Source organism: Heterodontus francisci, chromosome 33 (genome assembly GCF_036365525.1).
Source record: "Heterodontus francisci isolate sHetFra1 chromosome 33, sHetFra1.hap1, whole genome shotgun sequence".
NCBI lineage: Eukaryota > Metazoa > Chordata > Chondrichthyes > Heterodontiformes > Heterodontidae > Heterodontus > Heterodontus francisci.
Genome location: NC_090403.1, coordinates 36,567,394 through 36,585,403, shown reverse-complemented (window position 1 = coordinate 36,585,403; position 18,010 = coordinate 36,567,394). Strand labels below are relative to the sequence as shown.

The 18,010-nt window shown below is 46.2% G+C and overlaps 1 protein-coding gene across 4 annotated transcripts in view; it reads right to left on the bottom strand.

Annotated features, from left to right (window-relative positions):
* Window positions 1–5,672, bottom strand: part of LOC137348106 (pyruvate dehydrogenase (acetyl-transferring) kinase isozyme 2, mitochondrial-like) — a 39,446-nt gene extending 33,774 nt beyond the window's left edge. The window contains exons 1-3 of one of the 4 annotated variants that reach the window (XM_068013306.1): window positions 5,477–5,670; window positions 4,233–4,341; window positions 1,505–1,646 (exon numbers count right to left, since the gene is read on the bottom strand). In XM_068013306.1, the coding sequence (XP_067869407.1) occupies window positions 1,505–1,614 (110 nt within the window). In that variant the 5' untranslated portion in view covers window positions 1,615–1,646; window positions 4,233–4,341; window positions 5,477–5,670. Of the gene's footprint in view, window positions 1–1,504; window positions 1,647–4,232; window positions 4,342–5,476 lie in introns of all 4 variants that reach the window. The other 3 variants (XM_068013307.1, XR_010969068.1, XM_068013305.1) reach the window with 3 other exon arrangements.
* Between the last annotated feature and the right edge of the window lie 12,338 nt (window positions 5,673–18,010).

Genomic DNA, 18,010 nt, shown 5'->3' with positions numbered 1-18,010 from the left:
AAGCCCACTCCATGCTGTCTTGGTTCTTCAGGATCCCTGCCTTGCCAGAAGAAGGTGTCGTCTTGCTCTGCTAGAGATCCACTCGTGGGGAGGCGAGTCTCCTGAAGTGCTGCAATGTCTACATTGAGTCTACTGAGCTCGTTGTTAATGATGGCGGTCTTCCGAGAATCGTTGATTTGTGTAAAGTCTTCAGACAGGCCAGGACACATAGTTCTGACGTTCCAGCTTGCAAAGCGAAGGGCTGGTACCTTCTTTCCTTTTTTCGTGTTGTTTGGTGCGGTGTATCAGTCCACCTTTCGGGTAATGACCCTGAGCTCCAAGCACCCATTGAAGCAGGTAGACTGTGGCGGGACAGAACGTTATTGACCGGGGGCTGCCTGGTTTGAGGCGGGCGGTAGCTGTCCAGTGAGGTGCAATGACCTCTCCCACCGACAAAGGCAACCCGTGGCGCCCAGTTTCTATGCCAATTTATCTGGACTTATAACCCGTAACTGCTGCCTTCCGTGTTGTTTCAGTCGCTGTGAGGCAACTATGGAGTGACCTCTCCATGGCGCATGCCTGGGCAAGTTTATGGAGGTTGAGAGTTGCCCAGTCGTCAAAACCCCCCTCTCGGCCTTTCTGGTGGGGTCCAAAGGAGTGCAGGGCACGATGTTTGGCACCAGTATGGCTGCAGGAACTGCCGGAAACATGCCAAAGGTGGCACATGACCGCCTACGGGGTTCCGCTCCGGATTATCTGTTAGGGTTTACTCCCTTAGCCTTGGTCTCTCCCGAGACGCCCACAAGGCAGTGGGGTTGTTGGGGCCCCTACACAGGTGTAGAATGGTGCCGGTGGGAGGAGGGGATGCGAGGGGGAGGGGTAGAGGGGGGGAAGATGGTGCGAGGGGGGGCGGGCTGGGACGGGGTTGTGAGGGGGTGAGCTGAGAGGGTGGAGCAGGGAAGGGGACGGGGGGGTGGAAGGGGGGAAAGGGGGGGAAAGCGGGTGCAGGTAATAAGCCATTTCCTCAAAACAATTCCAATCAAATTTGGCTATTATTCAGTGATAATAAATGGTATTAAATAGGCTGGTTCAGTATCTCATTGTACTAGCTATAAAAATACTGTTTTGAACTGGCTTTTACAATCAAGATACGTTCCAAGAAAGAGAGGGTGGGAGTGCTATATAAATAACAGTGTCATAACTGAAGTGGGAGAAAGTTCACAGTACAGTTTACACAGCTCCAGCTGGGTAACTGTCAGCTAATTTAAGCAGGATAAGTCAGCTTCATGTCACTCATGGACGTAATTAGCCAGATGGCTACTTTCAGCAAGACCCTTCTAATATTGTCACAAGCAGGAAGTCAGCATTTCTGAACTGCACGTAAAACATTATCAGTATTTCACAATGATATTATGATTCCACATTCAAGATGTACTACTTTGAAGAAGCCACATACAAGAGAGACATTCTTTTCTGAAGAGGACATTCTTTAGCATGTATGAACATCTTCTGTGTGGCTACTCACCAGCTTTGAACTAACTGAACGGAAGGTGTGCCAAGTAGTCGGTCTGGGAGCAGATTGATTTCTTTCATAATATTAGAGAGTCGCACAGGCAGCTCTTGCCTCAGAAACATAAAGGAGGTCTTCTCACAGGCATTTGTTGAGCCTAAGTGGATAAGAATGCAACACTGTACTTAAATGCCAAGTTTCAACAATTTCTATCCAATTTTCTCCCCTTCTAAAAAAGTGAGAATCACGCTGCAATACAGTTCCACTGTGCTGACAGCTCTGTAGTAACACGCCAGATGTGTGCAATTCTGGGTAGTAAGCTATTCGACTGTGGGGGAGGGCCATTACGGACAAACTCAATATTATCCTCATTTGATGCCCAAACACACACTCGAGGCCATGATTTATAGTTATCACACATGCTTAGCCCTAGCTGTTTCCTCTCCCCGTAGGACTTTCATTCCGACTCTTGTCCCTCTGTGAAGCCAATTGGTTAACACCACATATAGAAGCATCAGCAAGTGATTTCATTTGGGAATATGGCAAATTAAATTCCAGCCTCGGACATTTTGAGATATGTACGCCAGGAAAATTTAATACCAGCTGGGTACTACTATGTATTCAGCTTTTGCTAAGTTTTCCTTGCTCAAACTACCAGCATTTAGTATCCAGTGTCAGAAATGTGCCAGATTCCTGATTGCATTTCTCAGTTCCTGAGGTCAATCAAGTGGCCACTTGCAGAAAGAGAACTAACAAGACTCCAAAAGAAGGAGAAACAGACTACAACTAACAATATCTCCTAAGAATGTGGTTTATTTCCTTCACGAATACTTCTAAATGTATATGTGATAAAGTTAAGTATACATACTTCATACTGAAAATATACTCCTGCATTGTGTTGCTTCTTGGGGAAAGAAATACAATTTTAGGTACAATTGGATATATTCATAAGGGCAGATGCCTGGAGAAATGTGGGTCTGCTATAACCATAGAAAAGCAGAGTTGGACGACAGTACCAAAGAACGTTATATTTCTTATAACCTAATGGCCATCAGGCTTGTCATTTGAGCTTCTACATTGAATGGGAAGTTCCTGTTCAATCACATCAAGGGGTTTCTGCAGGCCAGAGAGGCATGCTGTGTAGCCATGCTACTGGCATTCAATGCAGACCTTTTGCATGGATACAGGTAATTGAAGTACAGCTTCAGTAGCTCTTGTACTCCAGGCATAGGTTTAGGAGTTCCTGCCCCCATGGTTGACCAGATTAGTATTAAGATACCCAGATAAAGTTTTTCGCTCACTGAGTTACTGGATGCCAGCCAGGCAGTAGTTGGGACTCAGCAATCTTGAGCTAAAATGGAGAAAAAAAAAACTTGGCCATGTTTCATGTTCATTATCCGATGATCTCCTGCTGGGAAACGGCTATGTAATATCCTCTACAATCAGATAATCCACTGACAGGCTCACATACAACAACTTGAATTGACATAGCAGCTTTAACATAGTAAAAACATCCCAAGACACAAATAATCATTACTTAGTATTGTGCCCTCAGCAAGAAATAATGCCTTCAAGAGTAGCGGGGGGAAAATTTGAACAAAACAAAAACAAAGAGTTGGTAACTCATTGTTACGTGTCAATTCATGATCCTGTGGAGGAATGACAACGAAGCTACATCTATCGGATGCTACGTTGATGAATACATCACTACAGGCTAGATTACGGAGCCCAAATGGCCTAGATAAATATCTTACTTTACCTCTGTCACTTTGTTGAATCAGTTCTGCCCAGGTTACCATCTTATTAGTATTCCAAACCTAATCTCTATTTCTGGTATCATTCATTGTTCTCACAAGAAATATTTGATTATATTTCCAGCTAACGTTAAGACTACACTACTGCTGAGACTGGTAGTTATAAAATATGAGGTGCAGCTAGCAAGTTATACCATGTAATGCCTTAGCTGCAATTCGTACTCTGACTGACAGAAGAGTCAATCACATAATTTGGTTTTAGTGCACTCAGAACTCAAATCAGGTTCGACAGGGTACATACTAGGAGGATGTTTTCCATGGCCGTAGAGTCAAGAAATAGGGGTTAGCCATTTAGGACGGGGATGAGGAAAAATGTCTTCATTCAGAGGGTTGTGAACCTTTAAAATTCTATACCTCCTATATCTGAGAGCGCTGTGGACACTAAATGAGTACGTTCAAGGCAGAAAAATACAGATTTTTAGATACTATGAAATAGTGTGGGCAGATGCAGTTGAGGGAGAAGATTAGTTATGATCTTATTTAATTGCAGAGCCAGCCCCAGAAGTGTTTGGGGTGGGGCGGGGTGGGGGGAGCGTTGAACGGCCTACTCCTATGCTTTAACTTCTGTGTTAACAATGAAATATTAAAGTAAAATGCTGGCAATGCACAGCAAGTCAAAAACATCTACTGTAACACATAATGCACCTCTTCATCTGAACCTTTCACTGCATAAATGTAGCCTGAATGAAGATTCATAGCAGATAGAGCAGAGAAAGGCCATTCAACATTTTAAAAGGAAATTGGATAAATACTTGAAGGGAAAACAGTTACAGGGCTATGGCGAAACAGCAGGCAAGTGGGACTAATTGAATAGCTCTACCAGAGCCTGCACAGACACAATGGCTGAATGGCCTCCTTCTGTGCTGTACCATTCTATGATTCTAAACTATCCTAGTTCACCAACCCAAAAATATCCTAAAATTTCTCACAATTCAGCAGCCAATTGTTTCTTAAAAGATTCCAGGATTTTCACCATTTTCTTGCTTCTTGTGTCAAGTCCTGTTGATGAGCTTGCATCACAGATTGGAACAATTTACACTGAAGGTATAAGCAGGCAGAAAAATTTATGAACAAAATTAGTCTCTCTCCCTAATGCGACTCAAATAACGTCCTCAGCTACTTACACTGAAATTTGTGGCGACCTTGCTCCTTGTTGACAAATAACACTTAAAATATTCTCAAAATCTTATTAGCATACACTGAAACATAAAAACCAGCATAAAGCAAGCAGAAATCAGCATAAACAATCAGGGCCAGTAAGTCACGAATGCTTGAATTTCCCAACCTTTTGCGCAGAGATAGCCATTGTTTGAAATGCCAGGTCAATTAAGTGTGCAGAACTCTACTTCTCCAAAAGTTTTTTTTAAACCATGCAATTCAGATCCTGTCGGCTAATGTAATGACTGCATTTCTTGCAAGATGACTAGTTATCCTAAACAGGCAATTCGGTATTGATATCATTTATCTGTTTCACGGATGCTTAACAATTGAGTGTTACTAGACTGTAAGTTATAGTATCGCTTGTGGCTACCTCGGACATTCACACACAATTTCCGAATCGATTACTCTGTACCCCAAATGGCATGAAGTAATGAACCCCTCAAGTCAACGGGGTGGTAGAGTTCTTGCTTCCTAAATGGGAACTCCTTCGATTCCCAATTCAGTACAAAGATTCAAAAAGTTAAGAGCTGAAAGACAGTACACAACACCGATTTAACATTTATTGTGGGGAGGTAGGGACCAAATTTTGCAACACAAAAACTTAACACAATCTTGGCAATTGATCACCACACATGAAACTGAGCGAACGTTTCCGTAAACATGCGCTGTTTGGCGGTTCGCCAAAAAAATTAACTCCATAACACCCATATCACGAAACGAGTGGGAATAATAAAGGGGAATGAGGGCGAGGAGCAGCATTTCAATGTCGTCCTTCAACATAGAAATATTGCTCAAAATCACCATTTGTCTCTCTCTCTCTCTGCCTGACAGGACGAGCCGGAGCTGGCGTATATTATTACCAAACTGTTATTTTTTTTAAAAGCTTTTCAGTGGAGCCAAGGCTTCCCTTCCCGCCCGCCCGCTCCCCGGCCCCAGGCCTCCCCGACACTGCCAGCTGAGACCCAAAGCGGGTCACAAACAACACCACCACCACCTGCCCCTCAGCACTCACCAAAATCCAGAAACTGCTTAATGGACAGCGGGGAGGGCGAGAACTTGGAAAAATGATCGATATGTTTCGGCACATTGGCCAGGGCCGAGTTCTTCATCAAAAAGCGAACGAATTTCATTGCGCTATCCGCTCTCTGCAGAGGCACTTCCTTTGACAGGCACCAGCGATTCCCTGGAGCACTCCACAGCGCTCGAGCTGCAATCAGCATAGCAACCGACCGTCCAACCAATCAGCATAGCAACCGACCGTCCAACCAATCAGCAGCCTTCAGCCGGGGGGGGAGGCGGCGGCACCTATACGTCATCGTGTCGGGACGTCAACGTCTTCTGCACTAGATGGCTGGCAACTGGACTTAGTCAACTACAACAACTTATATTTATGTAGCACCTTTAACGTCCTAAAACGTCCCAAGGCGCTTAACAGGAGCATTATAAAACGAAGTATGACACAGTCACAAAACGAAACAAGTTATTCTCCTTGGAACCATCTTCAGGTTCTGCACATTGTTGAAAACATCGCATCTTTGATAATGAACGACCATGTCGGTTTTTTTTTAAAAAGGTCAGTTTTTCTTTTCAAAAAAAGGAAGATGAAAACAACATATATTTTGTAAAGCTGGAAATCTGAAATAAAGAAAGCAGGAAAAAATGCTGGCGATACACAGCCGGCCAGCGATGCAGCATATAAAAAGAAATTAAAAGCAAAATACTGCAGATGCTGGAAATCTGAAATAAATTCAGGAAATGCTGGAAATACTCAGCAAGTCTGACAGCAACTGTGGAGAGAGAAACAAAGTTAATGTTTCAGGCTGATGAAAGGTAATTGACCCGAAACCTTAACTCTGTTTTTCTCTCTCTACAGCTGCTACCAAACCTGATGAGTAGTTCTAGCACTTCCTGTTTTTATGTAAAAAGATGGCAGGTTATAATGATTCAGGTATGCAAACTTCAGAACCATAGTTGAGTTGAAAGGAATTTAGTGAAATGAAGTACCTATCGACAGCCTGCATCAGCAGGAGGTCAGAATGGCTGGTGCCACCAGAGCCTGCCCAGACACCATGTAGTTTAAGGTTAGAACTTGTGGTTAGGGTGTTAGAATAGAGCCTATGGGCGAAGGTTAGCGTTAGTTATTAGGGGAGTTATGTTATGTGTTTGTTAGGATATCACGATAAGGGGTTAATGGCAAGGGGTATGAGTTAAGGTGTTCAAATTTGGGTTGGGTTACAGTTAGTGGTTAGGGTGGTGTGATTAGGGTATGAGGTCAGGTTACGTTTAAGATTTTGGAGATGCGGGAATTGTAAATGCTGCCAGATTAACTTTCCAGTGCCTGCAGAACCTGTCGGGATAGAAGTGCAATACTGTACTAATGTGCCTCCTGGCCTGCTGTAGTCATATGACGTCTACCATGAGGCACTCACTGCAGGTAGCCATCACAAGACAGTTCAAGACAGTGGGCGGCACAGTGGCGCAGTGGTTAGCACCGCAGCCTCACAGCTCCAGCGACCCGGGTTCAATTCTGGGTACTGCCTGTGTGGAGTTTGCAAGTTCTCCCTGTGTCTGTGTGGGTTTCCTCCGGGTGCTCCAGTTTCCTCCCACATGCCAAAGACTTGCAGGTTGATAGGTAAATTGGCCATTAGCAATTGCCCCTAGTATAGGTAGGTGGTAGGAAATATAGGGACAGGTGGGGATGTGGTAGTAATATGGAATTAATGCAGGATTAGTATAAATGGGTGGTTGATGGTCGGCACAGACCCGGTGGGCCGAAGGGCCTGTTTCAGTGCTGTATCTCTAAACTAAACTAAACTAATAATGACACAGTACAAGCAAGACTGTTGTCATGTGAGCTCGTAACATGGTGTCAGAGTGGAGCTGAGATTGAGTGTCAAAGAGCTGTATAGAAATACAGCTACTAAAAGAGGAACACAGGAATGTTCAGAGCTGTTAAAAGCCATATGAAGCCACAAAAAAGAAACAAAGAAGCAGGCCACAGCTGAAAGCACTGGGTAAGACACAATGGCTGCAAATTTTCTTCTCCTGAAGCCAGTCGAAATGAAAGGTGATATGAAGCAGAACTGGCAGTTTTACCACTCGCAATGACAAAATTACGAAATTGCGACAGATTTAATTAACAAACTAGAGCAGCTATGAGTAGCTACACTTTCATCACTGTTCAGGAGAGACTACTACAAAATGTATTCCACCCTAAATCTCTCCAAAGAACAAAAAATACGGACAGCAGAAATTTTGAACGTCTTGAAGGCACACTTTGAACCCCAAGTGAACATAACTTATGAACAGTATGTCTCCAATATGAGGGCCCTAGGTGAAACAGAGTCAATTGATCAATATGTGACTGACAGCATTAACAAAACTCACAGAATCCTGTGAATTTGTGCAACTAAAAGATGATCTAATTAAAGACAGGATTATTTTAGGCATAAGAGATCCCGCAGTGATAGCACGTCTACTGAGAGAAGAGAAACTTACTCTCAGGAAACAATCGAAGTGCAGAAGTGCTGAGGTTGTAAATCAGCAGTTAGAGCATATTCATGGTGGAACAGACCAGACTTTGCATTATGCTGATAGACAGTCCAGGCTGAAAGGGCAGAAAGATCATGGATGCAAATACTGCAGAGGACATCATATAAAGGAAAAGAAAGTGTGTACAGCGTGGGGAAGACAGTGTTCTCACTGCAAGGAGCTGAATCATTTTGCACACAAGTGTTTGGCTAGAAGGAAGCACAACAAATGGGTACAGATGGCCACTGGAGAGATATCAACCGAAGATTCTGACGAATCATTATACACCATACAACAGGTTGGTTCAGTCAGGTCGATAGGTGATAAATGGTTTGTGACTGTTGGAATGATGACTGCAGAAGAAGAATATCAAGTCAACATAAAGTGTCAGATAGACATCGCTGCGTCATGCAACATCATGACCTTCACAGACCTGTGCGAAGTGGCTCAACATGGTGATCCAAAAATGAAGCCCTTGAAAGTAAGGTTGAGGTTATATGATGGTGCCATACTTGTGCTGAGAGGACAAATTATTCTGAGAGCCCAATGCAATGGCAAGAATGAAGATCTGGAGTTCCAGATTATAGATGGCAAGCAAAACCCACTCATCTCAGCCGAAGCAAGTCTAAAGCTTGGGCTGGTAACCCTCAACGTGCAAAAAGAGATTTGCAACGTGTTGCAACACACTAAATCTTTGACCACGGAACAGATCCTAGAGGAGTACAACAAAGTGTTTACAGGTTTAGCATGTCTTCCTGGTGAATATCATCTTGAAGTATCTGAGAAGGTAAGACCAATTCAGCATCTGCCGAGGAAAGCTCTAGCTGCCCTTAAGGCCAGCCTGAAAGAAGAGAGTAATTCCTACAGAATGGATAAGCCGCATGGTAGCAGTGAAACAACCTGGCAAGCTGAGAGTATGCATCGACCCAAAGGATCTAAATAAAGCTCTGAAGAGATCTCACTATACCATGCCAACCATCGAAGGAATTTTACCATGACTTGCAAAGGCAAAAATCTTCACTAGCCTTGATTAAAGGCCTGCTCGGGTAATAAAATTGAAACCTGACCTGGGCCCAACCCGACCACAGCCAACCCGAACCCGACCCGGGCCCGAGTTCTTTCATTTTTTCGTGCCCTACCTGACGCTACCCGAATATCGCAATAAATTTAATGATATCAACCATGTTATTGTGCTCTACCTTGTCCAAATGGTAATACTGTGATCCTGTTCATCCTTTCCGGCAGCAGACTATTCCTGCAGATGGAGTTGTGGGGAATTATAGGTGAGCCTGATCCCGTGAGTTTCCAGAAGCAGCACTGTCTAGCCCGACCTGACCCGAGCCCGAATGCTGGACTCGGAATATTGACCCGATCCGACCCGAACCCGACACGTAGTCGGTCTAGTTGGGTTCGGGTCGGGTAGCCAACCTGTACCCTTGATGCGAAGGATGGTTACTGGCATGTAAAGCTGGATGAATGCAGCAGCTTTCTAAATACATTCTGGACACTGTTCGGGAGATACAGACGGTTACGCATGCTGTTTGGCATTTCCATGGCTCCAGCGGAGTATAAACGCAGACAGAATGAGATAGTGATCTTCCCAGAGTGGAAGCTATAGTGGATGATCTGCTAGTTTATAGACGCGGAGACACAATGCTAACCCCGATTAAAATCTGGTGTGACCGTTAGACAGAGCTCACCAGATGAACCTGACCTGAAGCTGAACAAGAAAACATTGCAATTAAAGATGCCCGAACTTGAGAACATAGGTTATGTACTGACAGCCAAAAGGTCTATGTCCGGATCCTGAAAAGGCTGAAGTGGCAGTGAAAATCGCCAAAGGAATCATAAAGAAAGTGAGAAAATCTAGCACAGATGTATACAAGGCAATCCTCGAGTGGAGAAACCCACCTACTGAAGGCATGGAAGGTAGTACTGTGCAAAGACTAATGCCATGCCCTACCCAAACTACTCTTCCAATAGCAAAAAATCTACTGAAGCCTGATGAAACGGCAGAAAGCCAAATTTCATTTTAACAAAAATGCCAAACCATTGCCAGAATTGAGCATTGGAGTGCCAGTAAGGGTACAAATCTTCAACACTCTCAACAAGAGTCAGCCCACATAACAACTTGGGACCTGCGTAGAGCAGTTGTCGTCTCGATCGTATGCAGTGGAGGTGAATGACCAGATATACCGTTGCAACTTCAGGCAGATATGCACAGCTGGAGAATCTGTTCCGTCATAGCAGGCGGCCGATCAGGAAGATGTGAACTCACCATCTGCAGAGACCACTGAACAACCACCAGCCCCAGAGGTCCGCAGCACCCCAACGGAAATGGAAAAACAACAGTTACTGCGGCATAAAGTGGCATGGGAACGACACTCCCCGGAGAAGGAAAATCACCCAGATGAACAGCCAATGACAACGCGCATGCACATGATCATGAGACCAGCATGATTTCAAGACCATGTGTGCCATGCATGTGCAGAGACAGACAAGAATAATTAACTTCTAATGCATGAGAACAGTTGTGTGCATAGTGGATAACTTGGGCCACTCACAGTTTAAATGATAATGCACGCAAATTTTTATTGTATGAAAAGGAGGATGTTTGGATAGAAATGCGATACTGTACTAATGAGCCTCCTGGCCTGCTGTAGTCATGTGGTCTCTACCATGAGGCACTCACTGCAGGCAGCCATCACAAGACAGTTCAATAAAGACAGTACAAGCAAAACTGTTGTCCCGTGAGCTCGTAACAGAACACACTGTTGACACTGATGTCACTGGACTGGTCCTTACTGAAAATCTGGAATGAGGTGAAACTGGAAGGATAAGTAGGAAGATTGTGTGAGGCAGTGCAAAGACATTAGATTATGTGAAAATAACTGAGACAAGTGGGAAATCTCATTGAGAAACATAGGGCTGAATTTTATTGCTGGTTTTTGGACCGTGATGTTGGGCTGAAAAGCAGGTCCCAAGCCTGCACTTGCCAGCAGTGGGACTGGCTCGGTGATTTTTCTGTAAGCAGCCTTCTAATTGGCTGGCCGCAGGCCAGCTGTCCAATTAAGGATGGCGGGCAGGCTGCTGATGCCGCCAGTCCAATTAGAGAGCCTCGGCAGCCCCACTGGGAGAGATGGTTACTGCTGAGGCAGGTAGGAGACCTCGAGGGCACCTCAAATGGGCTGCCGCAGACAGGCCGCCTCCATGAAGCTGATGGCCTCCCCACACGGGGCGGGAGGGCCTCCCTACCATTGGCATTATGCTGGTAGCTCCGTAAAATGGCCTGTAATTGGGCCCTTAATTATGCAGGCTGGCTGCCCCCCTCCATCCTGATATGGCTCCCCGCTATTTTGCCAGCCCATACCCGCGCCTCAAAATGGAGGCACCCTCAGACAGGTGTATAAATATTGAGAGGGCCAAGGGGGGTCGGTCCCACGGGTCAGAGAGGAAATCCCTCTGGGAGGATCGTTGGGACTATGGGGGCTGCCTTTCACGTCTGCGGCCCCCACTTTGGGCCACGGAGTCTAAAGTTCCAATGGCCCCGTGGGCCGCCTCCATGAAACTAACAGCCTCCCCATGTGTCAGAGGTCCTGCCAAATGGCCTGTAATTGGGCTCTTTCATATGAATGCTAGACTTTGTAGTATAGTTATGTTTTTAAAACTGTGATCTTTAATGTAGTGTAAAATGGATATTCGGAGGAGACATGTGACCCCTCACACCAATTCTATCCAGAGACAAGCCTTGGTTGCCATGAAAACATGGAACCCAGATGAAAGACCCTTTTGCAAGCAGGGTGCAATTTTGTAACACCTGGAGGATAATGGGTTTCGCCCTCCCAGACTCTCAGATTGTAAACAGGGAGCCAAGGGCTGTAAAATACAAATTCGAGTTACAATTTTTAACACCTGGAAACAAAGGAAGGCCCAGGTTGTTTTGCTATTGTTAGACTTATATCTCTGAGAATTGTGAAAGGAAAATGACTTGACTTTTTGATCCAGATAAATTCAACAGGTTTTCCTAAGTCTGGAGGCAGGCCAACAGCAAGCAGAGCTGTGCAGCAAAAAGAGTAAGAAACAGCTACTCTCAGATCACCGATACAGGAAAAGGCTGCTAAGGTTTGAACCCGATTCGAAAGTTGGGATTCCCAGAGGAGAAAAGACCAACAAGGTCATCAGAGATTGCTTTATCAACAGAAGACCAGTCGAATGTGCTCGAGAGAAGTGAGCGAAGAGGATATTGGTTTTGAGAAGGACTGGGAGGTCCAACCCATTCTAACTGGGAGGAGTTTGGGACCTTTTAACTGCAAGGCCTACCTTTTTGATGAGAACACTGTGTAACGTATGAATGTGATGTGGGGTTTTTGAATGTGTTCATAAGTTAATGGGAATATTTTTCTCTATAATTTAATATATTAGCTACTTACTAAGTACTGGTTAGTTAATGTTAATTTTTAGTTTAGTTGTTATAGTAAAAGTCATAAAATATGAAATCTTGTGTAATTCTTTAAGTGGTCTGGGGAGTTCATCTCTCTTGTTTAAGGTTAATGGTCTCTGCCGAGGTCTTAACACCTTAATTATGCAGATCAGCTGCCTGCCTCCATCCTGATTTGGCTTCCTGCTATTTTACCAGCCCTGCCCCTGCCTCTGTTCCCACCACCCAGGGGCCAGTAAAATTCAGCCCATAGTAAATGCTGGATACACAGTGCAGCATCTCAAAAGAGACCAGACCCCCAGATATACACACTCTTTCATCTGGACAGATTTATATTCTGACAAAGGGTGGGCTCCTGGTTCTCCTTCCAAATGTCAGTCGAACTGTTATGCATCACCCGCAATTGTTGCCTTTTAATTAAGTAGGAGTGATAGTGAAGTTAATGTGCACTAATTACTTTAAACATATTTAAAGACAGGATCATGGTAATCCAAAAGGGGCCATTGATAGCTTGGGAACGAGGCTGACAGATCCAGAACAGATCATGGTTAGATCCTAGTATCCTGAGAACCCTTCTACGCTTCAGGATGCTCCTCCCCAATACTCTCATACCGTGGGACTGCCCGAGTGGTCCCAGATTAAGGGCTCTGAAATACCTATACATGTGCTCATAGACCCAGCAGAAAGCAAAATAATGTCAGTTGACTAGCAAATCTAACTTCTCTCTTCAAAAAAGAGACAAGCAAGAACATTGCAGGCCACTTCATTCTCCCAGTTTCTTTGTCTTGTCGCATCTGTTCTGATGATGCACCCTTCCCATATCAGTGCTTCTGACATGTTTTCCTTTCTCCTCAACCGATAATTCTGCCCCACTGTGGTTGACGGGTCTCTAGACCATATCCGTCCCATTTCTCACACTTCTGCTCTTACCTCTTCCCCTCCCTCCCAGAATCATGATAGGGTTCCCATTGTCCTTCAATAGGAATTAAAAAAAAGCTAAAGATGACAAGTCACTGAAGGCAAACCCCCAAGTATTACTGAGTAGAGTAACGCTTTCTGATACCTTAATCAGCTTGTTGCTATTGCTTACCAGTGACAGATTGGGCGGGATTTTACTAGTAGGGACGAATTCGGGATGCAAAGCGAGTGGCATGGCGATGCAGGCAAGGAGCGGAAGTTTAACTGCAATAATATCAGGGCTGTCCAATTACTAGCTGGCACATGTGGGAGCTGTCCAGTTAGGTGGCGTGAGCAGGTGAGGTATTGGGCCTGGTTAGCCTGGTACCATCTTTAGAAGGCAGCCAGCAACAGTTTTAAAGGCCAGAGCCCCGAAGGAAACTGAGAGGGAGACCTGGCAACTGGAGTGATCGGGAAATGGCAAAAGGCAGACCAATGGTAGTGCCCATGTTTTCTGATGCCTCCCTGACTGTGCTGCTCCAGGCAGCACGGGCTCGGAGGGAAGTCCTTTTCCCTCAGGATGGGAGGAGGAGGCTATCTCGCCAGACAAAAATGGCGTGGATAGAGATCGTGGAGGAGGTGAGTGGCTATAGGGTGGTCCACGTGTGTAGCTGCAGTGTAGAAAAAGGATCAATGGCCTGATGGTCTGGCAAAGTGAATGCAGTGCATAACATTAAGCTTTCAGCCTTAAATGTGACAAAAGATGAATATGAATTTCGAGAAGAGTGTGCCCACCAGTCAGCAGCAATGCCTAGGCTGCAGCACTAACTGCAACATGCATTGAAGCCTCTCTGTGGAGGACACCGGTCAGTTAGAGTTGACCCCTGTAATGCCAGTACTGAATGGTCACATGCAGCAGGCATCCCTGTGCTGCCATGATGGAGAGTTAGTCTGCCACCAACTTAGGCTTGGTGCATTTATATGATGGGCAAGTGACAATGTTAATTTATATACTTGCAGGATAAGAAAGATCACAATGCACGTGTGGTAGGAAGAACTGAAGGCGGGTCCCGTATAGGAAGATCCTCAGGCCAATGACAGACGAGGCATTGGAGCTTGGAGGCATGTGGATGAATTTTGTTTCCCAAACATATACTTTATTCATAAAAATCTGTAAAAAAAATGCATTACAAAACAGTTCAAAACAGCACCAAGTTGACATTCCAAAAAGTGCAAAGGAAATCAGTTTTCGTCAATAAAGGAGTGAGTTGCCTCACAACCCTTCCATTCCATTTTATGTGCCATGTACATTTTAAAGCAAACCCAGATTTGGTGTATACAGCCCAAGGGGCTGAATTTTTCTAGCCCTGTTTTTTTTAATTTCCAAAATATCTGTTAAAAAATACATTACAAAACAGTTTCAAACAGCACCAAGTCAAAAAATACAAAGAGTGCAAAAGAGATCAGTTTCCTTCAATACAGGAGTGAGTTGCCTCCCAACCCTTCCATTTCATTTTTCATGCCATATCCATTTTACAGCAAACAAAAATTTTCCGGATACAGTTCGAGGGGTTTTTCATGGATCCAGCCCCTCAGTTCAGCTTGGTGGGGGGACCTTACACAGTGGTCTTTCCCCATTGAGCCTTTGCTGTGGGTGCCCCAAGCTTTAGTGCGTCCCTCAGCACGTAGTCCTGGACCTTGGAATGTGCCAGTCTGCAACATTCGGTCGTGGACAACTCTTTGCGCTGGAAGACCAGCAAGTTTCAGGCAGATCAAAGGGCGTCTTGCACCGAATTGATAGTCCTCCAGCAGCAGTTGATGTTTATCTCGTTGTGCGTCCCTGGGAACAGCCCGTAGAGCACATACTCCTGTGTTACAGAGCTGCTTGGGATGAACCTCGACAAAAACCACTGCATCTCTTTCCACACCTACTTTGCAAAGACGCATTCCAGAAGGAGGTGGGCAACCGTGTCATCCCCACCACATCTACCTCGAGGGCATTGTGCAGAGGGGGTGAGACTTCGGGCATGCAGGAAGGATCTGACGGGGAGGGCTCTTCTCATCACCAGCCAAGCTACATCTTGGTGCTTGTTTGAAAGTTCTGGTGATGAGGCATTCCGCCAAATGACTTTGGCAGTCTGCTCGAGGAACCATCCGACAGAATCCACCATCTCCTTTTCCCATAGGGCCTTGAGGACATTCCACTGCCTGATGGATTGATTGTCAAAGGTGTTTTCCCCTGGAAACTTTTCCACGAAGGATATGTGGTATGGCACGGACCAACTGGATGGAGCGTTCCGCGGTAATGTGACCAGGCCCATCCTTCGCAACAACGGGGACAGAAACAACCTCAGCACGTAGTGACACTTGGAGTTTGCGTACTGGAGGTTTATACACAGCTTGATGCAGCCGCACATGAAGGTAGTCATCAGGATGAGGGCGATGTTGGGTACATTTTTCCCGCCCTTATCCAGAGGTTTGAACATCGTGTCCCTCCGGACCCGGTCCATTTTGGATCCCCAGATGAAGCGGAAAATGGCTCGGGTGACCACCACAGCGCAGGAGTGGGGTATGGGTCAGACCTGTGCCATGTTTAACTGCAATAACGTGAGCGCCTCGCACCTGATGACCAGGTTCTTACCCATAATGGAGAGAGATTGCTGCTCCCACATGCTCAGCATATGTTGCACCCAGGCTACTCGCTCCTTCCAGGTTTTGCTGCACGCCCCGGCCCTTCGGAACCATATCCCCAGCACCTTCAGGTAGTCTGACCTAACGGTGAAGGGGACAAAGGATCGTTCAGCCCAGTTCCCAAAGAACATGGCCTCGCTCTTGCCGTGGTTAACTTTGGCTCCTGAGGCCAGTTCAAACTGGTCGCAGATGCTCATCAGTCTGCGCACAGACAGCGGGTCCGAGCAGAAGAGGGCGACGTCATCCATGTAAGGGGAGGTTTTAACCTGAGTGCCTCCACTGCCTGGGATTGTCACCCCTCTTATGCTCGCATCCTTCCTAATAGACTCAGCAAAGGGTTCAATACAGCAAACAAACAAGACAGGGGAGAGAGGACAGCCCTGTCTGACTCCAGATTGGATCGGGACAGATAGAACCTGAGCATTGTGGTGGCGGGTGGCCCAGAAAATTCTTCCTGGAGAGGCCCGCCACGACTACTGATGCCAGGAAAGCCCTGCCACATTTTACTGGCAGCGGCGAAGCCTTGGAGCAGCCCACCGCCCCCCCCCTCCCCGCTGCCAAGCAGTGGGGCCCTCATTTACATATGCAAATGATAGTAAAATTAAACAATAATTACTTACCTGGTAGCAACGGCCGCCCCACGCTGATATTCCAGCTGCTGGCCGGAACTCCTGCACCTTCGGACCTCCATTCGGAGTTCTGAGGCATGACACAGATGGGGAGCGGAGTGAAATTATGAGGGCAGGGTGGGGGTGGGCGGGAGTGGGGAAAACACTTTGTATTGGCTGTGGGGATGGTGGGAAGGGGTTGAAGGGCAAATGTTACGAGATTGGGGGCAAAACCTTGGGTTGGAAATAAAGTTAATTTTGGTGATATAGGCCCAAAAACAAACATTTCGTGGGGGTGGTGGGGAGGGGGCGGGTGCGGGGGTGGATGGGAAAGGGCCTCCAGCTTTCATTTAACTTTTTTAACACATTACACCAGAATATTACTTTAAAAATTCAAATTTCTTCTGAGGGCTTGAAGCCCTTTAAAAATGTCGGTGGCGCCCAACGCTGTTGCCAGTGTGGTCGCCCCCTCTACATCATCAGGGGAAGCCATTCCGCTCCTTCTATTGAAATGAACTCCCGTGCAAAATATCGTGGGGGCTCAGCGACGGCAGATCCGCATGAGCGGACCGGTGAGATCAGTGCGTGCCGCTGTGATTTGCGGCACGCTCAGAAAATTCAGCCCATGGAGGCAGAGAAGGCTATTGCTGATTGTGAGGTGTGGAGTTCCCAGAGAATGAGTGGCCTACTGGATGGGGCCAATGGACGCTCTGGTGAGCAAAAAGCATTATTTTCATGTGGCCACCACTGGTCCAGATTATAAGTAGTCAGAAGGATGTGTTGGAATGCACACTGCCCTCTCATCACTCTTCTCTCTTACAGGCCACGTACAAGATCAGGCAGCTGCAGAACCTGTGAGACAGACTTCCACCTCTGAGAAAGAGGAGACCTCAGAGGATGCGGCGCCACATCATTCTCCCGCACCTCCACCACTGCAGATACTCTAATGTCAGTGGACAGTTGTGCAAGTGTAGCAACGGGGTAACTATCTGGTGAGCACACAACAGACTGAGCCCGAGCTGCTGACAGAGGCCGTGAAAGTTGTGGCCACTCAGACTCAGAGGACTGTGGGAGGGCCTGGTGGTGCTCAGCTTCAGGCTGATGACATGTCTCTGGAGTCAAATCAAGGCAGCAGATGCTGGAGCGTCAGCATGAGTTGCACGAATATCTGATGGAGCTTCCAGAGGCTTTGCGCACCTACCCATGTGCGAACAATGGAGGTGTCCTTCCAGGCCATGAGTGCAGCCATGTCTCTGGTTCACACATGGCATCCTCCATTGAGGGAGTGGCGACCTTCATGCGGAGCCACATCCAGCATACCACACAATGGTTGCCGGAGATATGCACAGACTTGGATGCCATTGCCTCCTCCATGACCTCT